We start from the raw sequence: 26,351 nt of genomic DNA, 5'->3' as shown, positions 1-26,351 counted from the left end.
AGAGAGGGCTGATAGAACTGCAGGGGCAGAGATTTCTAAGAAAATGCACCACGCTGGAAACGCACAGCAATCCTGCAATCAGGTCAGTCATCAGAGTGTTTGGGGCCCAGACACAAAAAAACACTGTGTGTGTGTGTGTGTGTGTGTGTGTGTGCAGAACAGCGAAGAAATAAAAGTAACAATGGAAAAGAACAACAGCAGCATCTGGCCTAGACGGCTGGGGAACACAACACAACAGTCCGCTCATTAATAGGAATACAGACACAGAGCAGCAGCCCACACGTACCTATAGGACACGCTGTGTGTGTTGCAGAGCGAGATCGAGCGAGTGAAAGAAGAATAGATAGACAACCGCATGGGGGCCTTAAAAGAGATGGAGGGGGGGGGGGGGAGGGTGTGCAGTTTTACCTCGCTTCTGTCTGAGACGATAAACCGAGCTCGAGACAACACGGAGGAGTGGTTAAACTGCACACACTGATACCACAGCTAGGGCCGTGTCATGAATTATGAAAATATTTAGCCTGTTTTCTTGGGTGGAAAAAGTAGAAAATCGACTGTTTTAGTATGTATCGTAGAGCAGACAGCATTTTAAAAAGCCTTAAAGGATAAAGACTGACTCTTGTTTTCAACAAATCCGAGCAGTGTGTTTGCAGTCTGTCCTTTATCTTTACTTTCTGACTTTTTCCTTCCCTGTCACTCGGCCCCAAGCCAATTTGTACTGAACACAGATTTTCTTTTTTTTTAACGGCTCCAAGTATAAAGCTTTTTATTTGAGAAGTATATACTGCATTTGCTGGGGACTATTTTCAGCAACGGATTAATACACATTTGACATGTCAGTGAGTATTTCACAGCCCCGGACTGAGTCAAAATAAATAACAGCGCCCGTGTTGATTGGAATAGAAAAAAACATGTGACCAGATGCAACAGTGTGGTTCTCTGATACACAACGGAGCTTTGGATACACAAGCGTGTTAGTAGGTTGATTCATTCTTGGTTTTGGTCTTCACAAAATCTGAATATTGTGAGCCTTTTTTTCTCCGAGAACAGTAATGTTTTACGTCGTCATGTGGGGGGGGGTGTGTGTGCGCTGTAGTTCATACCTCTGCCTCCAGAGGGCAGCGTGGCCACATCGCTGTTGACGGGCAAGCCAGCTCCCAGTCCATTGTTTAACACGGGGCCGTCGGATGGCTTCAGCTGCCACGTCAAACCCAGCAAGTTGATCGCTGCACACAAAGGGATGGAGAGAGAGTGAGAGAAGAGGAGGCGGCGGCGGGGGGGGGAGGAGGGGTGAGGAGGGTGAGGAGGGGGTGTGAGGACATATGACTTGAAGCCTGATATAAAAAAAAAAAACAAGCCACACTTGAAAGCTCATCAAGCTGAAGAAATACAGGAGGCCAAAGCCTCTCTGATCTGTTAACTGGCTGTTAACAGACAAAACATTCAATTAAAAAAAAACCATAAGGATTCTTTGTTTCCTGTTTTTTGTTTAGCTTCCTTCACCTCCACCTCTCACATCGTTCCTACACCCTGACAGCATCTCCTGCTTATTTACTCGGGAGCCTTTACACCATCTCGTAGAGAGCCAGTGACAGATTGCTCTCCGAAGAGATCGCTCTCTGACTCTCCTCTTCTTCTTTTGTCCTGTTGTGTTACTGTGTGCCGCTGGTATAAGACTGAGTGTTTGCACTTCACTTTGTCAGCTCTCCGCATCTCTTCCCTCCTTAGCCGGCTGCCAAAGCATCCACCACCCATCCAAAAACATAAAAAAAACAGGTATATTTCTAAAGTGTAAATGATTGCTCTAATCCCTCTAATGATTTTGAACAAAAAAAAACCTGGAGGTGCATCCAAGTTTTATGGATGTGTGATACTGCATTTGTTAGGGACTATTTTCAGCCGTGGATTAACACACTCAGCACAATGGGTGGGTGTTTTCTGCAGCACCGTTGTAGTACGGAGTCTGAATAAGCTACGGCGCCCGTGTTGATCGTAATGAAAGAACACAGTTACGTGCATCCGTTGCTGATGTTGAATATTTAAGGTGTGTTACAGAAAAGGGTACAATGCACCTGCGGTGTTGTCTATAAATATATATATATATATATATACATGCTGCCGGATGCGTGCTACTGTAAGATGCATTATGTAGGTGTTACTGCGTGCCTTTCACCCCGACACATGAGACCTATAACAACTACATCTGAAGCCTCAGAATCAATTTCCCTCCCGTCACATTCTACCTCCACTCGGGTTTTTTTTGCACACACAGGGATGGAGTGTAAAAGTTGCAAGAAAAGGAGACACGGCTTTAGGAATTGCTGCCGGGGCAGACTCATTCTCACCCCCCCGATGTCCCATCCCCCCCCCACACACACACCTCTATCTGTTTCTTTGTTTCTTGCCTTTTTTATGTTTCGCTCTTTCTCTCCCCTCCCTCGCTCCTGGTCAAAGGAAAGCGCTGACACCTCGGCTGCTACCCGGCCTCCACTGTCAGCTCTTTTTTATTTTTCATACAGGGGGGAGTGTGAGGGAGTGCAGCAGAGAAACTACAGTGTCCTTCCTCCCCATCTCTCTTCCCTCCGATATCCACCTCCTGCCCTCTCCTCTCTGACCTTCATCACTCTCCCTCCTTTTAATTCCCCCCCCTTTTTTTCTCCTTCTCCTTTTTCTTCTTATCTCCGCCCGTCCTTCCTCGTAGATAACGCAGACACGCGGTCCGCGCACGCGCCACAGATGGTATCGCGGCCGAGCAGTCGATGGAAAGATTACCTATTGAATCAGCTGGAGACGGTAAGCAATAGTGAGTCTATTGTGACGGTGCTCTCAATCTAGGTCATTCCCCAAGAACACATCACACGGCTTCCTGTGTGCGTCCGTTCATTGTGTGTGTGTCGGAGGGTCGCTGCAGATGTATGGTTTCCTCAAATGAGTTTTCTCTCTCCCCCTCTTTTTCTTCCCCCTGTGGGTGGCTGTGAAACGTTGACCAATAGGTGGCACTCTTACTCCTTGAGGACAAGAGCAGGAAAGCCAACAGGTTTCTTTGCAGCAACACAAAGAGAGGGAGAGACGGAGAGAGAGACAGAAAGTCGGGTACAAAGAGAGACACGTGTTCATCCATTCTCTTTACGAGCACCATCCCTCATTTACAAAAAAACTTTGTTAGGGCTGTAATTTCAAACCTAAATGAAACTGCTGAAATTGATGTATTTAGCATTGTGTTGCGATGATTTTAAGCATTTTCTTTTTTGGATCATAATTGCCATAATTGCTGTTTTCAAGCTGCATTTGAAGGCTTTATTAAACGCCGCGCCAATAAAGCCCATCTGAATTGAATTCGACTGACAGACACGACGAGCACGAGAGAGAAAGCCTGTCCTTCCTTTTAAAATATTTTATTTCTTCTCCCTCATGTTCACACACACACACACACACACACACACACACACACACACACACACACACACACACACACACACACACACACACACACACATACACACACACACGGAAAAGATCACAGAGAAACAGGTTTAACAAGCAAACGAGTTGGATTAAAAATAGATCTGTTGCTTCAAGAGGTTTTTTTTTTATGTAATCTCAATGCATAATTCAAACAGGCAAAGTGCTTGCCAGTATCATCTGCACAAGACAGCATCTGAAACAGTGGCGGCAGCACACGTGATCCTGTGACCAAAAAAAACAGAAGGGTAAAAAGAAAGAAAAAAGGATGGATGGATGGCCGGACATGGGGGATGAAGAAGAGGAAGATGGTGGCCGGGGTTCGGAGAACGGGGGTCAGGAGATCCAAGTAAACCGTGCTGAACCTCGGCGGAGAGGAGAGCAGGAACAGAGAGAATACTGGAGGACAGCGAGAACTGAGAGAATATTAAAGAACATATAAAATCCCCCGAGGATAAAAAAAAGAGAGGAAAACAGGCTCCAGATGATGTTGCTAAGAGGAGAGAAATAGATGAATAAGGGCCCCGATGGATGGAAGGAGGAAGGGAAAAGAAGACGGCAGAGTGGAAGGGAAAGATTTAAGGGATGAGTGGCCCAGTGTGCGTTGACTGGTCGGGTGAGAAAAGATGGTCGTGATTCATCCGCCGACAGTAAGTGGTTCTCAACGTGGGCAATCGGACAGAAATACAATGTGTAGGCTACATGTGTTTTTGGGGGGGAAATATTTATACGTCTCGGAGTTAAAGGGTGCAAATGGATTTTACGTGTAAGAGTGGGAAAAAAAATAAATAAAAAAAGACAGCAGAAGAGATGGAGAAAGGTGACTTTGCAGTGTGTCCCCCTGACTGGAAAATATTGTATCATCATCATTCTGTTCTCTGAAACTCTCTCTCTCTCCTTCCTCCCCTGTGTTCTTGTTCTCTCGCCCGTCTCCGCCTCAACTCAACCATATCATCGCTTATTTAAAAAGACGGCATCTCCCATTCAACCAATCGCACTGCTTCCTAATTGCACCAAAGGCGGAGAGAATGGCCTCTTGCGTGTTTTTGTATGTAATCTGTTGACTACACAAAGCGCACACACACACACACACACACCGAGGCAACACACTTCTTGCCATCTCCCCTGGCCGTCCTGCTAAATGCATATTAACCGTTCTAATACACCACTAAATTAACAACCCTGACCTCAATTAGGGCGTTAATTGTAGCTGAGACCAGCCCCCCATCCTCGGCCCGGCTGCTAATTGGTTTAGGAAGCCTTTTCTAACTTTCACCCTCCCCTCCCCCCCGTCCTCAAGGCCCTCATTTAGCGAGCCGGTAGACGTTGCATTGTCCAAAACAAACACCAAAGCAGCCGAACCGAGGAAACCATCGCTATTTCCTTTCTTTCCCGTATCGCTCGCACCTTCTTCCTGCTCCATCTCTGCGGCGAAGCGGCTGCAGTGCTAACACGGGGGCAGAGACGGAGGAAAAAGGCAGTGCGCCGCCTCGGGTTCTCCATGTTCAAGCCATTTGGGATATTTCTTAGAATTTACCACACAATATCCACTTATGTAGTCTATAAATAAAGCAGCCTTCTCTCTCTGCTAAGTTTTGAAGGCACTGCTTGCTGAGATCATTTAGAGTCTCAGACAGAGGGACGGGGGCGGCGGTTGGCTGCTGCCCTTGGGGGTCATAGACACTGAGAGAGACAATTCGTCTGCTTCTGTGTGTGTGTGTGTGTGCATGCTTAAAAAAATTGCACGGTATTAACAACAAGTGCGTGCGCGCGGACACACACACTGCAACCCCGACGGGACCTCCTCACCCAGCTGATGCAACTGAACTGTAATTGACTGCAACACGAAAGGTTATGTGAGTTTTTTTTCTTTTCTTTTTTTTTTTCTCCCTCTCCTCTGCAGCTCCCACCTCCAAAACAGTGTCTGTCTGGCGGGAGAGAAAACGGCAACTCACTCAATCACACGGCAGCGATGGCTTCCTTATTGGCACTGAAATATTGAGACGGCCCGACGCAGATGTAGCCGTGCGTGTGTGCGTGTGCACGTGTGTGTGATGGGCTAAATGAAAAGAGATGTGGATCTGAGTGAAGTCCCCCCGTTCTGAATCCTCATTTCCTCTTCAGATATCTCTACCCTGACCCCCCCACACCCGCATCCCCCCACCCAACCTCCCCTCACCACATCAACCCACTCTGCCTCCTCTCATCCCTCCCTACCTTGGTCCTTTCCCTCTCATCGATCTGTATTAGAAACAGGATATGAGGAACTATGCTATCTTATCGCAGATCAGAGAGCGAGAGAGAATGACTGAGGAAGAAAGACGGCAGGAGAGTACGCTCCGGAGGCCAAGAGACTGGGAAAGAAAGAAATGCAAGACGGAGGGAGAGAGAGAGGACAGCGATGTCTTTCTTTTCACTTTTTCGCCTTCATCCGTCTCCTGTTCAAACACAGGACCGGCGAAGCACCGCAGGCCCTAATTGGACTAACGATTGGGTCCAGATAAGAACCGAGCTAATGAATAAATGAATGAGAAAATAACAGAATGAAATGAGCGCATGCAGGCAGTGTGAACACTCAGCACTGATGTCAGTTAGGCTGCAGATTTGATGCACACATCAAAGCACGACCCGAAAACTCCAGGTACATAAGACCAGAAACTCCAGGTACACAAGACCAGAAACTCCAGGTACACTGACCAGAAACTCCAGGTACACAAGACCAGAAACTCCAGGTACACTGACCAGAAACTCCAGGTACACAAGACCAGAAACTCCAGGTACACTGACCAGAAACTCCAGGTAGACTGACCAGAAACTCCAGGTACACAAGACCAGAAACTCCAGGTACACTGACCAGAAACTCCAGGTACACAAGACCAGAAACTCCAGGTACACAAGACCAGAAACTCCAGGTACACTGACCAGAAACTCCAGGTACACAAGACCAGAAACTCCAGGTACACAAGACCAGAAACTCCAGGTACACAAGACCAGAAACTCCAGGCACACAAGACCAGAAACTCCAGGTACACAAGACCAGAAACTCCGGGTACACAAGACCAGAAACTCCAGGTACACTAGCCAGAAACTTCAGGTACACTGACCAGAAACTACAGGTACTCAAGACCAGAAACTCATGTTACATTGACCAGAAACTCCAGGTACACAAGACCAGAAACTCCAGGAACACAAGACCAGAAACTCCAGGTACACTGACCAGAAACTACAGGTACTCAAGCCCAGAAACTCATGTTACATTGACCAGAAACTCCAGGAACACAAGACCAAAGTCCAAGGATGAACATCGGTGTCTCCGCCATGTTCTTGGCTTGACAACCCTGGCTTCGTGTCACCTGGCCGGTGCAGACGACCCATTTATCCCTCTGGTGCAGATGGTGCAGCACCTTGTCCCTGGTCCGGGCCGTGCCCCGGTCCCCCTTTTCCTGGACCGGCAGCGTGTGGTAAGATCCTAACCTTTATGAGTGCGACAGACCCTGCTGCTACGGATACACGCTCCCCGTCTGATCCTTCAGCCCAGGTTCCTGCATTCACCATATGCCCCTCACCCACACACACACACCCAAACACACACACACACATCAAACGCATACGGACACACACTCACACTGGCATGAGCGACACATCCTGACCTCTAGCTGTTCCACCTTGGATCAACAGAAGGGAAGCTGCATGCAGAGTGAGAGGGGACTTTGGGGTCAAGGAGCTGGATCTGGAACGGAGCCACGTTGTGAGGCCTGCAGGTCTGACACAGTCCACATACTCTCTGTTTTTGTTTCTCATTTAAAAAGACAAGATAAAAAACAACAACTGGTCAGGTCTTGCAGGGTCAGGTTTTTGCAAGATAAAGCAGAGGAGTGTGGAGATGTTTAATAAGGGAGAAAACATATTTCTACTACCAAAATATAAATATATGACTTTTCTGAATTGGCTTTAATGTTTTAATGTTTAATGTTAAAAGTGAAACAATTAGTAGTTTCATTTCTCCAGCTATCTAAAGACTATTCAAATGGAAGCTGGTGGGTATCGATTAACCTTAAAAGGCAAAAAAAAAGAAAAAATCAATAATATAACATATTTTTTTTCTGTAACTGCTCACACACTCGGGCTGTTGGCATTGATTCCCCACAGGATGGCAAAGATAAATCTGACAGTTTGCAAGATGATTAAAATAGTATTGAAACAAAGTCAACTAAAAACAAATGATTTACAGACTTCTGTCAAAACTTTGAAATAAAGAATAATATCTAGAAACCATCTTTTGATGGGATCACACGAGCCGCAAACACCAAATCAGACCAGGAGCTTGGACCACACCCATCTTTGTACTTGATCTCATCTATAAATCTGTAGTTTGGGGACGGCAAATTGGATCAGGGACGCAAAATGGAGACGGAAAGACTTTCATTTCTGTATCTTTAAAGCTTCGTAAGATTGCAATGCCATCCTGTTCCCACAGAGTTCTCTGTGGTAGTTCCTGCTACACACACACACACACACACACACACACACACACACACACACACACACACACACACACACACAGACACAAGGTGAAAACAGCATCGCTGTCTGTTAATGAAACAATCCCAGAATCACACGTTGGCGAGTCCTACAGATATAAGCTGTGATGGTGGAAACACGCAGTGAGAATGTAGAACTTCATGCTAGGACGCCTCGAAGAGCTCACAGGATGAAGCCGTGAGCTCTTCGGTGAGATGATTAATTAATTAGGGATGAGGACTAAATCACACATTTTTAGACAAAAAACATACAATATTTCTCTGCTTTTATTATGTGACAGAATGAAAAATGAACGATTCAACGTTACTCTCTTGTTTGAAATGCTTAACTCACACAGGAAGGAGTTGTTACATTAAAAAAAAGGTCAAAATAAGTTGCGAAACACTTCATTAAGCCGTCAATGTTGCAAGAAGACATTATTGTAAAAATGTGATAATCTGTGTAGTTTTGTGTCGGGACACGTTTAATTTGGAAACAGGTTGACAAGAAATCAGGTGGGAAATCGCTTGGTCCTGTTCCCCCCCCTTTTTTTTTTTAATTAACGTGATGTGATAATTGTCTCAGGTGTTTTGAAAAACTGGCTTCCCTTTTTGATTGGCTGTTAGAGCCCGGAGCGTTTCGTATATCTGTTGTTTTTCTACATTGTGAATTTCGATGGCTGACAAAAAAATGATCGCTGATGAATGAGCAGGAATTCAACATTTCTGATTTCAAATCAGAAGTTCAAATCTGTAAAAATCAAATAACCATGCTCACACACACACACACACACACACACACACACACACACACACACACACACACACACACACACACACACACACACACACACTTTATTTAGCCAGCTTTTAGCCGATTACTTCAGCAGTGCAGCTGGCGTGTCCCTCCACTCTGATTAATGACAACATTTACATTTTTTTTCAAAAAGAAAATGCAAACTTTGATTAGAATTACACGCTGTGTGTTTTGGCAGCGCTATATATCTTGGAACACTAAAAAATCATTAACATGTTATTATGTAAGGCGGCAGTGATATGAATGCGCTGGAGTGAGACACTTATGAGCAGGGAAGAATGGGCAGTAAGCGATTGTGATCAGTCTGGAACGGCGAGACGGCCGTGATGGATGGAAAGTGGTCGGCTTAGAGGCATGAAGGTCAAACTCGATGACAGTGTGTGTGCGCGTGCCCGGGAGTCTGTTTAATCAATACGACGGGAGGGAGCTGAGAATAAGACTAAAAATACATTGTGTGTGCACGTGCATGCGTGTGCACGTGTGTGTGCACGCTCTCATTCATCAGTGGTGACGATACCATGTGGAGTGTGTCTGACAAATTCAGCCATCACACACACATTCACACGAAACACCCCTGCAAAGGTGACACTGGCGCCCGCGAGCAAGTTTACTCGTCGCAGTCAAGGGCACACCTGTGTGTGTGTGTGTGTGTGTGTGTGTGTGTGTGTGTGTCCTCGCCTCTCCATGTCCTTATTTACCTCAACGCATTTCTGTGCTCTCTGTCCTCCTAGATTTACATTCTCCGTCTCTTTTTCATCCCTTCTAACACATTTTGTCATCACCCATCCTGTTCTTGTCCTCCACTCTCTCTCTCTCTCTCTCTCTCTCTCTCTCTCTCTCTCTCTCTCTCTCCCTGTCTGTCCTGTCCTCTCTCTGTCACACTCCCTCTGTTCTCCGCTCGCTGTGATCAATTAGGAGACATTAGTCCCACAGATATTCCAGGTGACAGAACCTCAGGAGGCCACGCTCTCCTTCATCTCTCCTCCTTCTGCCTGCCCTCAGTTTCTCCTCTCCACACCGGGCTGTCTCCTCACCCCTCCTCCCTCCTCCCACCCTCCCCCCGACGTCAGCTCCCCTTACTTTCTCGGCAGTGCAGACAACACACCTCGCTTCTCTTCCCCTTCCATCTCGCCCTCTCGCGGGTTGCCAGCGGTGACATATCAGCCTCGGCCCTCCTCCTCTGTCTCTCCGGCCATCTCTCCTCCTCTTCCTCTCCTCTTTATGTGGCGGCTACACCGCTGACAGTGACGCATCTCCCTCCTTCCCCCCCTCTGCCCTCTCTCCTCTCTCTGCCTGCTCCGACTCCACGTCCACCCCCTTTTTCTTCCTTTCTATCTCGCTCTCTCCAGGTTGCCGTACACAATAACGGACCCGTCCTCCACCCCCCCGCCGTATGCCAACCGCTCACCTGTATCCTAGCAACCGCCTCTCCTTTGGCTCCGGCGCTCCATGTGGAGCAAGCAAACAAGATGCCAGGGGAATGAAGAACAAGCACTCTCGTTTATCCTCCTCCCTCCATCCGTTCAGTCATTCCTTCACACGCAGAAGACGAGGCCATCCTCCGCTGGAGTTGGAAGCCGAGCGCTTCCCCTGAACATGTCTGCGCTTCTTCACTTACAAATAAACTCCCTCTAACACACACACACACACATGCGCAGCTGCACATGTTTATTCCATGTTGTGTATCAGTGTGTGTGTGTGTGTGTTTATCTCATCCCCGTGGCTCCGTGCGAACAGTAGGACACAGTGAATAAGCTTCAAAGAGATAACATCTACTGTGCTCCTGAAGCATGCTGAGTGGAGGCTTTCTGAAACGTCTGAGAGTGCACGTATACCTGTGTGTGTGTGTGTGTGTGTGTTGCTGCAAGATTGTTGAGCAATTTCTGAAGCTTTATGTATGGTCTTGAGAAGCACAAAGAAGAAAAAAATAGTTTGAAGGCCAGCGCGCCCTCAAAGGCTCACGATCAGACACACACATTGGTGCACACACACATGCTGGAGGTAGGTAGGGAGGGAGGCACGCTCACACACACACACACACACACACACACACACACACACACACGCGCGCGTCCACGTGCACACGCACAAAAGAAAAGTGCTGTTCAGGCACATGTGTCCCGGTGTAATTTATGAGTGGGCTCCTGGGCGGACGCCTCAGAGGGGTCCTCTTCACGCTGCATGGTCCTGGGTGCTGTGCACAATCCCCCCATGAGTGCTGGGCTTTCTCTTTCCCTCTCACACACACACACACACACACGCACACACACAAACACAGCGCACAAACAAGGTACTACCAAACCCCCCCTTATGAGCAGTGAACTCTTCCGACCGAAACTCGCTGCACGATTAACGCTACAAAAAGCTAGGTAAACACAAGGGTTTCAGGCTTGGCAGCACTGCTACAGCTCTGTTCAGCACAGACAAAACACTGGAGCACAAAAAAAAAAAGGAGCTCCACACTTAGCAAAAGCAAAACCGTAATAACAATAAAGTATCATTTCAGCCTTGTTCAGCTTACCGAATTATAGCCACTTGCACAATTAAGTTGGGTGGCAAAGCACTGACGTCTGGCTTATAATAAAACAGTAAATACACAGAAAAGCAAAGCGGAGCTTAAAGGAGAACTTATCTCACACTGTATATTGGAGAGTCTCTTAGCTATAAGCACCTAGAAAGCCGTTTGGTAGTATGGTTAACAAGCCAATGCTAATAATTATGGAGACAGACAGGGAACACAGTTAAGGAAGAATATGTATCCAGATGGCACGCTAATGTAGTGATAAAAAAAAAGTTTAGTGGAGATAAGGCAAGCAATTATTGTTCTCAGAAACAGACACACTTTTGAATTATTTTCCTCATTAGTTCCGTAGCAGCTTAATATTATTAACAATTATGTTCTCTGATGAAAACAAATATTTGTGCCATCGGAGCCCCAAGTGAGCGCTACGCTGCTAATAAAAGAAGATGGAGGGTTTTTTTGGGGTAAGTGTCTCCGCTCCACTACCTCCCTGCCCCCCTAGTATCAACAGGGGGGGGGGGGGGGGGGGGTTCCTATCTCTGGCTCGGCTGTCTTGCAGCTCACATATGTGGCTGTGCAAGGTGGTGTGACCCGGGGTGGAGCTCAGGACAGGATGGATCGGTCCGTGACCCCCCCTCCCCCGGGCCGAGGGGGTCTTGATCTGCTCTGGAGGACTCACACCACTCTCAAGGGCGCTCCAAGGGGGCGCACAAGGCCAGACGCTGGCACAGATTTGGACAAGCCGAGGAGCACAGAGCCCCGCCGCACACTCACCGTGGACGGCTAGATGGATGGGGATGTATATATAAATATATATATATTCATAAATAATTTAAACGGGCGTTAATAATGTATGTAGAGGAGATAAGGGGGTTGTTCTTTCTGCTGAAGCCACTGTTTCCTAAGATCCCCCATCTGTTGACTCTGGTCTCTGGAGTGAGAGGCCAATCAAGGGCTCGGTGACACATCTGCCTCCTCTCTCTCTCTCACACACACACACACACACACACTGAAACACACAGTCAAACATACATACATTTCCTGTTACACCTCGTTCTATTGTCTATCTCTCTCACACACACACACACAAACACACACACACACAGGCCGGCGTTCTCTTGTCCGGTGAAGGAGGTCAAGAGGGGATAAAATCCTCGCCTACACACACACTCCCACACTCTACTCACTGCTCTCTCTCTCTCTCTCTCTCTCTCTCTCTCTCTCTCTCTCTCTCTCTCTCTCTCTCTCGTCCCGACAGATCCGGCAGCCATCACAATCTCCTCCTGAGGCGCTCGGTAAGTGCTCTCCTCTGAGTATCTGCCTTTCCTTTAAGTACGACTATCGCGCGTCGGCTTCAGATCAGTAAAAAAAAATAAAATAATAAAACACCACCTGCTTCCCTGCTGGGTCCGTTAGGGGGATTTCCTATCTTAACTGATACCGGCTCAAAGAAACAAGGCCGGCGTGCTGTGCTGTATGCAACTTCCTGTCTGTCTGACTGTCTGTTTACCGATGCCGACTGGACGCCGGGGCTCGTTTTGACAGTGTGGCATAAACTTACAGTGACAAAGCCCACACCTCGGGAATCAGCTTTCTGTTTCCAAAGAGGATGAGCTGCAGTAGTAAAACATGTCACTTACCGATGAAGTAGGACAGCAGGATGGCCAGCAGGGCGGCGGCAGCGATGGCCGTCACCGCGGCACATTTCCAGCTGCAGTACTTGGACGGCTTCTTGAGCTTGAAGGCCGAGCGGGAGAAGGTGTTTCTGGGTAGCAGGCGAGGGGGCGGAGAGTACACCGTCCCCGAGGTCAGAGGGTAACCGGGGGAGGAGCTACTGAAGAGAGGGGTGGTCCCCGATGACGTCTTGAACAGGAAGTGCCTAAAGAGGGGAAAAACAGAGTAGGAAAAAGGTCATTTAACAGGTTGAAAAAGATGAGTGTTGGTATCTGGTCCTGAAATAGCTGACTCGCCACCCAATCAGAGTCCAGGTGGCCGGGTCACATATGTGCAAGGTTCTGTCCAATTTCTCTTTCCGATGAACCCGTGCTGCCATATGGGTTTGAACACCCTTGAACTGATTGTGTCTCCGTTCAGCCCCGTTCCAGTCCAAGGTCTCGTTTTAACCTCCACCTGCTGTACTCTTCATTTATTTTTTTTCTCCCGTCTTCCTTCCATTCCTCTCGCTCCGCATCCGTTCACCTCACTTTACGCCGCGCCTCGTTCCCGCTCTCGACGGCTTCGGAGGATCACCGCCGTTCCCCTCTTCCTGTCCCTCATTGCCCCGGCGAGGTCAGAGCTCAGAGAGGATAAAAGAGGGGATTTGAACCATCATCCCGTCGCTCATATTACCCATTATCCTCTGATACCGCTGCACCTGCTCAGCCTCCCTCCCCTCCGCTTTACCACGCCATCGTTTCTCACATACATTCAGCGCCTCTCTCATCTCCGTCCTGTTAGATCTCTTTGATGAGCTGACCTTGAAGGAACGCCGTCGCCTTGGTAAGGACACGCTACGCACCGGGAGTGAGGTGCTGCAGACAACAGGTGGTGCGACAGAGGAAAGCCCTCAGGTGGATGTGACGATCAAGAGGAGGTGAGGTTTGTGTTCTGCAGAGAGAGGACACGTTGTCTGGTCCTCCTCACTTCGTTAGCATATCGACGTTCAGTATGGATGATGTCATTTCTCAGTTATGACAGCGTTATACACACAACCAGAGTGAAGACATTCAGCCGGATCATCGTAACGAGTCAATGTGGAGGTAAAACCCAAAGTGAGCCACAGCTAAAATACTGGTATTAATTAGCAAGATTTAGCTGGGAAGTCAGTCAAATCAAGAGATAAGAGATAATCTAAACAGTCCTGGGTCCTAAACATTAGCAAGTTTACGGCTAATGCTAATCACAAAATGAGCTAACACTAATGTTAGGCATTGGCAATTGTTAAATTGTTTTAAAAGACATAATTTAGGCCATCAAATCCTGGATGCAAATATATATTTTTTTATTGTCTAAAGCTCATTGATGTCTTTGCTAATTTAATCATGTTAGCTAAGAGCTAGCATAATAAGGCAACCTCCATAGACCCCCATGTTAAAATGCCCAATTTAGCAGAAATAGACGTGTTTAATGCCTGGTTTTAATCTCTATAGATCACTTTTCCCGTTCATGATAACTGTGCAGGTGATGTATTTCTATATAATCCACCCAGTTAACTCATATTAATATCTGTGATATCGTTATATCTTATATCTGAATGTGACAACCCGAGATATCACGTTCGATGTCACACCACTCAAAGTCGGAATTAACTTCACTACACTTCAGGCCGCCCGTTACTGGTGTTTAAGTCAACGTGAGTCTTTGTCGAGTAGCCAGTTAGTGTCTAAATCCACCAGACTTTTAACTCACGTCTGCCTCCGGTCTGGACATGTGACTCACACAGTCCTCAGAAGCCACCTAAAAGCAAACAGGTGTGTGTGTGTGTTTGTATAAAATGTGTTTCAGTGCTCTTTTATTCTGCAGCTCACTGTCTCGTATTCTCTGACTGAGGCGAGAAGCAGCGCTTATAATGACACAGGTTATTTAGAATAATGCTTAACTGCACTTTGCCGTGTGGTCTCGCATCCTTTTGATGTCTTTAATAAACCGCTGTTTCATAACAGCGTGTCTCTACATGTGTCTTCCTCTCTTTAAAAAACAGTTGGGTGAAAACAGGTGATGTGCTCAGAGCATAAAGCTCCGGTTTGGGAGCGCCGCTCCACTCTCTATCAATTATTCAGCCAGTCTGTGCTCCCTCTCTCTCTCTCTCTCTCTCTCTCTCTCTCATCATCTCATCTCTTGTTGGATTGGTATCCTGCTGGAGTCTCCCCTTTTTTCTCCTCCTCCTCTTCTTGCCTCCTTTATACCTGACAGGTATGCCGCGTGACACCAAGGAAAATAGAGGAAAGAGAAGAAAGCGAAGGGGGGGGAAAAAAAAAAACCTTCTTGAGGCTTGGAGGCTGAATGAGCGCGGGGGAGATGGCACGCAAAGAAATATGAGGTTATTGTCTAAAAATACCATCCTCTGAGTGTCACAGCCATCACTTTTAATACGATGCATAAACCTGCACGCTCCCAAACGCCTATGGAACATGAATATATCACAAACAAACACAAACACACTCCCAAGGTCAACCAGCATGCGTCTCGTCTTCACAGCCCGCTCTGTTGACGGCGAGGCCAGCGGTAATTAATTACCCCTAATGTGCGTGTGAACGGAAAGGCGGGTCGATTACCGGCGTTTTGCGATCGCACAATGCAAAACGCGCTGAATGTGCTGGTATGCGTTTGAACGCGGGGCACCAGAATACATTTCATTTTCTTTTCTCCCTCTGCTTTGTTGTTTGTGTGAAGAAGCTCCACTGTGAGCTCGGTGTGGGATGGGAATATGTCTATGGGCCATGCTAATTATGAGCAGGAATGGAAAGTGTCTAATGTGCTCTGGGGAGGTAATTGACATTGATTTATGTTGCGGAGGACTGTGGAGGGGTTCTATCATAGCAGGCAGCCGGCAATCACAATTCTGTATCATTAGGCCGAGGGTGCGTGTGTGTGTTTGCTTGTATTTGCGTGTGTGTGTGAATATTGTGTGGATTTTTTTTTGACAGTGGTCCAGCATGGAGAACGTCACACATAATTAGAGAGCTGACAGAGACCCCCCCACCCCCACCCTTCCTCCCCGACTCCCCCAACCCCGCTACCTCGCTGTCATGCATCCTCTCTTACTCGTGCAACACACACACACAGCACTAACTCACACACTGACACACATTTCGCCACAGACTGCAGACATAGGCGCCCACCCACGCACAAACAATAAAAATTCATGTGGGTTTTTCTTTTCATGAGATCGCCCCGTACGCGCTACTTAACATTTAATTTGCATCCGAGAAGTAACCTCGGAGAAGGATGGAGGATGGAGAGGGGAGGCCGGAGATTACAAAGACAGACCGACACAGAGAGGAAGGCAGGGATGTTTTCACTCCGTTCCAACCCACCGTTCCCCATTGAGAGAATACGAGGACCTGGACAATTAACCACAGAACAGAGAGCATGCTGGGTAATTAGCAGGAAGTCAAAGCTCGCATTCCCCCTCGAGCGAACGAACGCGCGCACACGCTCTCCGTGCAAACATGTGGTTGCTTGGGATAGCTCGGTGAGAATAATCATCAGAGGTAGGGAACAATTAGCGGAGGTCGGCTCGGTCTAAAAAAAACGGTCAGATCTCGGAATGAAACAAAAAGGCTCGGGGAGCGGAGGATGCTCGAGGGTGGCGTCGCGAGGATTGTTTTCCCCGCTACAATTGTAGGAAACAACAATCGGCAGATGGACACGCTATAATGGGCAGTCATTCTCCGAGTGTCGCTTTGAAGGAGGACATGGAACAATCCTGAGTGATACGTGGAAAAAAAACACACACACAAGGCAACATCTAGTATCCAACTATCCAGAGACGCCATGAAGGAGAACATGCACATTAAAGAAACGGTGAACCCAGACGACACCGCCTAACAAAAACAAGTCTTCCCCATTACATATCATATAAAAATGAAATGCAGCCTATAATGTATGATGTATACAATGCTAAGCCATTACAATAATCATTTTACAACATAATATTAAATAAATATATTTGCTTAATTCATGTTAAGGTGTTTTTTTGGACATTTTAAATTTTTGGAAGAAGAAAAGTTTGGGATCAAATAATTTGGGGTAACCCTCTGTTGAAGATCTCTGGTCTAAACAGTTTGCCAACGTCAGAGAAATTAATTACGTTACATTATGAAACACGATATTAGGCTTATTAAGCTTCAGGGTAAATGAGCAAGGGGGGTAAAGGTCACATATCTAATGAGTGAGACGATTGTTCATCATCAAGTAGACGAGAAGCGTCGGGATGCGTTTGATTAAACTCAGCCAGTGATGGATTGATCACACTGGATGTTTGCTGGCAGTAATTGAGCAGAGCGGCACGTCAGAGTGTCGACTGAAGTTAGTTTGATGATCGTCATTTGGTCCCAATAGAGGCTCAGTTAAAGTTTTAAAGGACGTGTGTGTTGGAGGAAAGCCTGTGAGGGTGTCAAAGGGTTACTAGCTCCGCCCACTCAGACCGGACCTCCATCAAAAGGAACAAAGTCGGTATTGAAGCAGCAGCGGTTCCCATTTTGCAAAAGCGTGAAATGTGTCTAAATGGACTTTTAACAACTCCGAAATGACATTTAATTGAGAAAAACAATCTCACCACGAGGTCAATTATGGAGCCGTGCTGGAGATCAAAACGCCGCTAAATTGACCTTGTGTGCGAGACCGTTCTCTCAACTGCCTTTTCCAAAGTCAACCAAAACAGCACATTCAGAGTTTTCATATGCGTTGCTGACGACGAGATATCGTTCTCCATATACGGCATGAGTGTGTTCATAACTCGGAGGATCCTTGTGTTTCATAACACTTTAAATTAATACATGAAACAAGTGAAAGAGCAGCTGAGTTTCTTAGGGCAGCTCGTGCTCTGCATAAGAATATTAGATATTATGTTTGCAGTACTCTATGAATGCAAGATAATGAATAAACCTTGCATGATATTATGTGGTATATATATATATATATATATATATATATATATATATATATATATAGTGCTGTCGTGGTTACGGGGCTGGACAGAATCTTTTCTCTGCAGCCAACTCTTCTTCTTTTTTTCTCCTCCACCCCCCGTGGTTGTCACCGGTAGCATCTCCAAATCTGTCCCTGCAGTAATGCATTTGAAAGTAACCTATAGTCCAAACCCAACACCCCCCCCCCCCCCCTCCCTCCCTCCCCCCACCCTCCCCCTCTGCTGCTTCTTCCAGATAAATTGAGATGCTGCAACCCGCTCAGTGATCTTATTTCTCCCCTAGAGCTGTGGCCCGGAGTGGGGTTTGGGGGGTGGAGGAGGTGGTGGTGGTGGTGGTGGTGGTGGGGGGGGGGCCTGCAGGTGAATGTCGTCCGATCACAGAGAGAGATTGAAACTGGCATCAGTTCCAAGAGGCTCCAAGGGACCGATTGGAAATCAGGCACTTTCTCGCAAAAAAAAAAAAATGCTGCAACACATGTACACACATGCACTTGCATGCACATGGAGAATTGCATTCCTTCTGTATGTTAACACACAGACACACACACACACACACACACACACACACACACGCAGCCATCTATAGTCATTTATCTCACACCGGTAAATGTATCCATGTTCTACGGGCCCCAATCTCCTTCCTCTGCCCGTTCTATTTCCTCTCACACACACTCCCCAAAACAATCTCCTTCAATCACCACCTCTCTCCATTCCTCTCCCCCTCTCCCCCTCTTTATCTCTCCCTCCACTACCGTAAACCATTCCTTTCCACCCCCCCCCCCCCCCCACCCCCTCTCTCTTGCTCTCTGCTATATCTATTCCTATCTCTCTCTTCCTCTGCCAGTCATCCAAGCCCTGGGGTGTTCTTAGGTGATCAATCTTCATCCTCTCAGCGCTGTCACACTATCGGGTCAAGCCAAAACACACACACACACACACACACACACACACACACACACACACACACACACACACACAGACATGTGCACACACACGTTCACTCTAACGAGCGGACAACAAATGCCAACATTTCCATATGATTACAGTGGGGAGCAGTCGCCGGCGAAAAGGCAAGACGCGTGCAAACATACACACCTATGCACACACACACACACACACACACACACACACAATGCCCCCCTCCGTCACACGTGCCCACGCCTGTCGTAACGAGATGGAGGACGGGCTCCGCCAGAACGCGGGGGTGGTGTGACTCTCTGGCTCTGCCCCCGGCTGGCTCCGAACCAGTCCCGAGCTCCAGCCAGCCCACCCAGCCTCCGCCATCACCAGACCCGGAGAGGAGGGCTCAATCTGGGCTGGAGGGTGGAGCTGGAACCCGCTCTGGGCTCCGTTCACTGTGACAGGCTCTGAGCCATGCCCAACCCCACCACCTGAATATGACCAAATACTGGCACTAAACCGGGCTCAACAGCGTGTGTGTGTGTGTGTGTGTGTCGCTTCGTTAAATCTGTAAAGATGGCAATCATCACAACAGCTTCTGTGAAAAAGTATTGGATTTATAACTTCATATTCTTGTCACTAAAACCTCCAACAACAACAACAACAACAACAACAACAACACCCCTCTCTCCCAAAACGATTGTTATCGCACACACATCGCCATGGCAACGCAGGTCTGGATAAACAGTAGCTGCTGGAAATCGCTTCTATTACAGGCTGTAGGTGTATTCTTGTTCAACACGGCCATTTTCTCCTTATCCATCATGCATAGCGACGCGATGCATCAGCACAGGTTTGAGCATTGGACCTGAGACCAGCGGGGTCTGAATTAAACATGGCCTAGGCCTTCATAAATACTGCACCGGGCCCGGCACTCAGGGGGCGGGGAGCCTACCCGGGACCATCAGAGCTGGAAGCCCCAGCGCCCAGCAGGAGAAACACAACTACAGCTCGCAGATAAATGCTCAGAGAGCGAGCGGGCGAGCGGGGCGAGCGGGCATGTAGGCAGCGGCCCTCTCACTGCATGCCTCATGAATAGTAATACCCTGCATGAATGCTCTGTTTGCCTGGTAAGTGTTCTTTGTGTACTGGCAAGAGCGCATGTGTAGGGTGTGTGAAATGGTTTGTATTTCCTTGCTCCCCTCACTTCAGGGGTGCGTGCATAATAGCTTTGACACACGGAGGGGTTTTTTTTTTGATGAGGAGGAGGAGAATGCATTTTGAGTGGCAGACTTTTGTGAATCAGTGGCCATGAGGGATTTTCTTGAGTGTATTTGGCTTGGAATGGTGGTGAGGGGAAGTGTACATGATATGCTGTTTGCTCGGGGGGAATTAAAAAGAAAAACAAATTACTTTACATTAAAAAAAAGTGTTGGACAAATTAGTTCAACAGGTCAAAGGTCACATCTTCTCCTGTTTGGAGCTTCGTGCTACGTATCACTGCCCTGGATGACTCCCACATGAGAGGACATTTCAGTGACTCAGGCGTTCATTAAATGTGTTCCAGGAAGCAAAACATGAAACTGATTGCAGGGTTTTTACAACAGCAACATTTAAAAATACAAAATCTGCTGCTTCTAATGGACGAGGAGACAAAGTGAAGCCGCGTGGAGCAGCGAGGACACCGAGTTCAACGATGGTGATTTATGACACTCCAATTTGTGCTGTTGACCAATTGCAAATCCATTAGAGCTTTTTTTTTTGGTCTTTTTTTCGCGGCTATCTTGCCTGATCCTTCATTATTATTCTGTATTTGGTGAATACACGATGCACTAGAGCTAGAGTTGTTAAAAGAGATTTTTTCATTTTAATGGACTTGCATTGAAGCTCCCGCCGGCCTGCACCTCACTGTGTGTCGAAGTTGTTTACCAATCGCAAAGCACCTTGAAAGCTGACCTTTGAAGTAATTGAGAGCGGTAGAGTCCACATTTCAGCTTTGTGGAGGAGAAACGCTACATAAGAGGCCTGCTTTTCCAGGAGTCAAAAGTAAAAATACACCCCATTAGCAAACTTTTAAACACTGTCGGGGCTATAAACTCACAGTCGGCGACAGAAGCTAGCATGTGTTTATCAAGCTAGCACGCTTTGGCATTATCGTTAAGCTCGTTAAGGCAGTGAATCATCAGACTTCCAGCTGCATGCTTTTCACAAAGAGCAGCCACTAAGTCGTGTTGTTTGCAGGGTTTACCGTGGCTCCACTGTGATTTTATTCCAAGGTGAGAACTTGCCTTCCTTTTGTCGAGTTAACATTCGTAACAAATTCCACAATAGCAGCGGCGGCGTGTAAACAGCTCCGTATCAGGTTACATCCCACTCAGCTGCAACTTTTCTCCTCCGAGCGTTTATCCCTCCGACACCTTCGTTCTCTCCGCTCGCATGGAAGTCGTGGACAGCGACGCGGCCCTGACCTTTCATTTCATTCTCACTATTGATCACTCCTGGCTTATTCCTCCGCCGCGCTTACTGTAAGTGGCTCGGGATATCGGCAGCGGGTAAATACGTCAACTGGAAGAAGCAGAAACAGTGAAGCTCATGGCTGGACTCGCAGCACGCCACGTCTTCAATCTACCCAAATTCTCCCATGTGACCCCCCTCCTCCGTGACCTCCACTGGCTCCCTGTTGCATCCAATTCAAGACGATGACACTGGCCTTCAGGGCCATCAATGGAACGGCACCCATCTACCTTCAAACATGGTCAAACCACACGCCCCGAAGCGAGCACTTCGCTCCTCTACTTCAGCTGGCCGGCTGGTACCACCATCGCTGAATGTGGCTCAGCAAAGTCCAGACTCTTCTCTGTTCTGGTCCTCAGTGGTGGAACGAACTCCCGACCAATGAAAGGACAGCAGAGTCACTGCCATCTTCAGAAAAAGGCTCAAGACTCACCTGTTCAGACTTCACCTCCACTCTACATAGCATGACCCACTAACAACAAGCCCCCAAAAAAGCACTTCCATGTTCTTACCTGCACTTTGATCATAGCACTGTTGTACTTAAAGTATACTTGCTGAACAGCTACTACTTTACTCAGACGAGGACCTAATTTTTTCACTCTTACTTTATCGGCAATGATATGTTGTGGATTTTTTCTTTCGACAAAAGCGTCTGCTAAATGCCTTAAATGTCAATGTAAGCAGATTTGCTCTGACCTGGTCTCCAGCGGGACGTTGCTGTTGAGGACCCAGCTGTCTTGCAGCTGGACCGACTCCGGGGTGGTGGGCCCGTCTCCGGTGCCGGGGGCGGGCGCGTGGATGGGGTTGCGCCCCCCTCCTCTCAGGGTGTTTCTGTTCAGGCTGTTGGCGGACTGGTGGGATAAGGTGTGGTGGTTGTGCGGAGGGGGCAGCGGGGGCCGGAGCGTGGACTGACTGTGGTGGTTGGCGGCCCCTGTGGAAGAGAACAGAGAAGAGGCTTCTTAGTGGAGGGGGAAAAAAAGAAATCAAAGAGAGTTTCGGATGAAGGCTGGGACGCTGTTTCTTCCCAAGACGCTGCAAATGTGGGACAAAAAAATGTTATTTGATATTTTGTGTTTATTTATTTGGATGCCAAAAAAACGGAAACTTCATTAACATTCAATTATGTCCTACTTTTTTGTCGGCAATCATTTTGTCAGAGTAGGTGTCATATTTTACAAACGTTTGAAAAGATATTTTAGCAGGAATAATTATGTTTTCACATTTTTGCTTTTTGTCCGTCGTATTTTACATTTTGTTGTTTTTTACCAATACTTGCACTCTCACTTTCACTCTTTGGCTCTTGTTTTCTTTTCCACAACTGAGAGAATGTGTGTGTGTGTGTGTGTGTGTGTGTGTGTGTGTGTGTGTGTGTGTGTGTGTGTGTGTGTGTGCAGTATTACAGCACTTCGCACAGCGTGTGCCCTCATCTCTTGCTCTCAGACTTGGGGGAACATGTCAGCTAGAATCCAATACCAGCCCTTCCAACTCTGAGCTAATGGACTGTTGAGTGAGAGAGCTGGAAAACAAACCCGGATGACTCAGACAAGAACACCCATTCACACATCACCATTCTCTCTCTCTCTCTCTCTCTCTGCGAATCAGTGGGGGAGTTGACCCCGTCTAGAGCAGGTGTGTGTGTGTGTGTGTTCGTACAGGAATATAAAAACCCCACATATTATACAGTATGGGATGCTTGACACAGTTGCATCACTTCTTTGTCTGCACATTGACAGGCGCGCCTGCCATAAAAACCTCCACACACTTTACAGGAATGCGGCCGGAGAACAGAGATGATTCGTCGAGTCGTTGATGTTACAGTTTCGATACCACACGCTGCCTTTTCATCATTATTTTACACATCTGAGCGCCGAACACACGAGAACGATTGTGCTTGTTTGCACATCGCCTTTCCCTCCCGCTGATCAAAGGAAGGTAGTGATCACACTTGCCCTCCTCCATTTGTCTTTTTTTCTTTCTCTTGAATGAGATGAGAAAAAGAAGCAGCGTTCTCGGGGAAGAGAGACAGGTGGATGTGTCGGTCAAGAGATTCCCGAGAGCCATTAATGTCATGTGACTTAACACTGAGCCTAAACAGAATATAGATGGGCGCAGCAAGTCGAGTCATTAAGTGTAGGTATATTATATACTGTATATATAAGGGGGGGCAGCGTGCTCCCTTGCAGCCGTAATGGCGACCGGTTTGTAAGGTGACCTGATTCCTCTCCGCCGCCGGGACCCAGGTGTCACCCGCATGGCCCCGAACAACAGATGCTGGTGAAAGAAGAGAAGAGCGGAAGAAGGGAAGGAGACGAGGGAACCGTGGAGGTGCCTGACCTCCGCGACGCAAAACATCTGTTTGGAGGCGCGAAGATGCTCTCGGGGCGAAGCCGACGCGCTCGCATATGCAAAACATACATGCAGCTGCAAACCTGCAGAACTCCTGCATCATATATGCAGCGTGTAAAGCGATATTTAAGCACGCTGGGTTTTATTCCTCCAACTCTCCTCCTCCTCCTCCTCCTCCCTGAACAGCCTCGTTCCTGCTCCAGGATTGTTTTCCCTCTCTTTCATCTTGCTTTGATTTGCATTTTGTTTGTGTCCTTTGCAGAGACGTAAAGCACTTTGAGATAAATCTTGTTTGTTAAAAGCACTTTATAAATAAATTTGACTTGACTTCCCCCTCCCTGAGACGGCCCTTTAAATGTGAAAAAGCTCCTACTACACCCTATCTGCATAAATTCTTTTATCTAAGCGTAGCACAAATGCACAAAACACAGGGCTGTAAACAGGGAGTTGTGAGCATGCATGCAGGCATGGACTCACAGTCCAAAAATAAAAAGTAGGCACTCCCGTGCTCACACACTACTCCGCTGTCTCCCATGTTTAAATCTGCGTACGGAAAAAAAAAAAGTGCACACGTTTCGCCTTTTGTTCACTTTCCTGCCATAAATATTGAACAGTTTTTTCATTCAAATTCAGATGAATAATATATATACACCTTGTATGGAAGAGGAATATGTGTTTTTTTTGCCTTGGTTTTCTATGAACCTATGAGTGTGTGTGTGTGTGTGTGTGTGTGTGTGCACCCTCCACCACTAGTCCTGTTCAACAGTCCAGACACTACTTTGTTACACAGAGACTGACTCATATCCTGTGCTGTTGGAGAGACTCGCATCTTCTACATTCTGTAACAGAAATGACATTATCTAGAGCTGCAAAAGTCCATTCCATGACTCCGGATAATGTCTGGAGAGAATGTAAATGTAATTCTATACATCTACTCTCTTTCTAGGGGCTGCCAGGACCGTCTACACTGTCAGGTTAACCGACGTGAATTGTAACATGATAGAACGTGATTGTTTCTTTTATTCTGCATTGAATCAATATTTGCAGGAGGGGGGGGAAGAAAAAAAGTACTTAAATGACTCATTTCTAATGTTTATTGTTATTGCACAAACAACAAAAAACCACAAAATCACTTTTATTCTTCCAAAAGTCACACAGCCTTTAGTATGCTGCAAAATATTTATGATCAGACACAAATTGCTTTCTTTTTTCTGCTACCGCGCGGGAGAGCAATGTCAAAGACATTCTTTTTCATGTAGACTTCAAATCCATAAAAAAAAAAGAAGAAAAAAAAGAATCTTTGGAGCTTGCCAGAGAAAATACAAGCCCATTGAGGAGTGGGGTCTGCCTGTGTAGCGAGGCCGGGGTACAAGGCTGTTTCTCTTTAATAGCAACCCAGAGAACTCCAGCAGAAAAACCACACATTATTTTGGCCACAGAAACAGAAATCTGACCAGCCACCGGAACAGAAGCAGCGCGGTAACAAGTGGGGCTGGAAGGTAAATGGGCCCAATAAATTAAGATAGCAGACTTAGTCAGATGGAGTGTCTGGTTTGCTGGAGTACAACCTGCAGGTAGGCTAATGGGAACAACCGTTTTTACCAGGAACCCCGTCTGATAAAAGACAAAACATGCGGCGAGGAAATGGAGCAATTAGAGGGCAGCCAAGCAGATCACATTTTATTCCATTTTATCTTTCCTTCCTCTCTCTTTCACTCGCCACTGTGAGTAAACAGCGATAGCGGGGAGAAAAAGGTTTTCTCCACAGCGTTTTGTTTTCCACGGCCACTCCTCTGTGGAGAAGCTCAGAGCGGCGCTCTGACTGCTGTTGAAGGCTGACCCACTTTCTTCTGTCCACGGCCCTCTGCGACTGGAGGGGGAGGTGGTGGGGGAGGGGGGGGGGGGGAGGAGGAGAGACGGGGACTATGACTGTAAGCTGGTGGGCTCGGCTCGGACTAATCCCTGGAAGTTCATTATGCTCGCCTTTTCAAAAGGAGCCTCATTCAGTGGAGGAGCATTAGCCTGTCTGCTAACCTGCCTCAGCTGTAAAGCACACACACACACACACACCAGTGAGAAACACGGGCTCGCCACACCATATTAATCTCACAAAGTGTGTGTGTGTGTGTGTGTGTGTGTGGCCAGCTGGCAACAGGAACCAACCAAAGCAGTTTGTTTTGCAGGCCTGGATGGGCAAACTGTTTATTGACATTTTCTGCGGTTAAGAGAGAAAAAAGTCGCAGGGCAGGATGTGAATCTGTGTGTGTGTGTGTGTGTGTGTGTGTGTGTGTGTGCAGGGTTAGAAATGCCCATTCAGCAGTTAAAAAGGGATCATTGCAGGGCTCAGCTCCCCTCTCTGTCCTTCCCCTCCCTCTCTCTCTCTCCATCTCTTTATTTCACACCCCATATCTCCACGTCTATCCTCCTTAAAAAATGTTTTTATTTGTTTATTTGCTCCTCCCCTCTCCTCCCCATTCTCTCCGAGCAACATTGCGATGCTCCCTGTTTTCCCCATGTGCCGGCGCTTCATACGTCCTCTGCCTCAGAATGTCACATGCTCCTCATTTGTCATTCTTCTCAGAGCTCAGAGAGGCTGAGCACAATGGAAGGAGAGCTCGA

The 26,351-nt window shown here is 47.3% G+C and overlaps 1 protein-coding gene across 6 annotated transcripts in view; it reads right to left on the bottom strand.

The window, feature by feature from the left end:
- The window catches only part of tenm2a (teneurin transmembrane protein 2a), a 147,998-nt gene that overhangs the window by 33,392 nt on the left and 88,255 nt on the right, over window positions 1-26,351 (bottom strand). For all 6 annotated transcript variants that reach the window (XM_084009153.1, XM_084009155.1, XM_084009154.1 and 3 more), the window contains 3 exons: window positions 22,083-22,317; window positions 12,961-13,199; window positions 1,104-1,226 (listed from right to left, as the gene is read on the bottom strand). In XM_084009153.1, coding sequence (XP_083865279.1) covers window positions 1,104-1,226; window positions 12,961-13,199; window positions 22,083-22,317 — 597 coding nt within the window. The remainder of the gene's footprint in view (window positions 1-1,103; window positions 1,227-12,960; window positions 13,200-22,082; window positions 22,318-26,351) is intronic.

The sequence above is a fragment of the Eutrigla gurnardus genome (genome assembly GCF_963514095.1).
Source record: "Eutrigla gurnardus genome assembly, chromosome: 5".
Lineage (NCBI taxonomy): Eukaryota > Metazoa > Chordata > Actinopteri > Perciformes > Triglidae > Eutrigla > Eutrigla gurnardus.
Note: the sequence above shows the minus strand (reverse complement) of the source record. Positions and strands in the feature narration are given on the sequence as shown.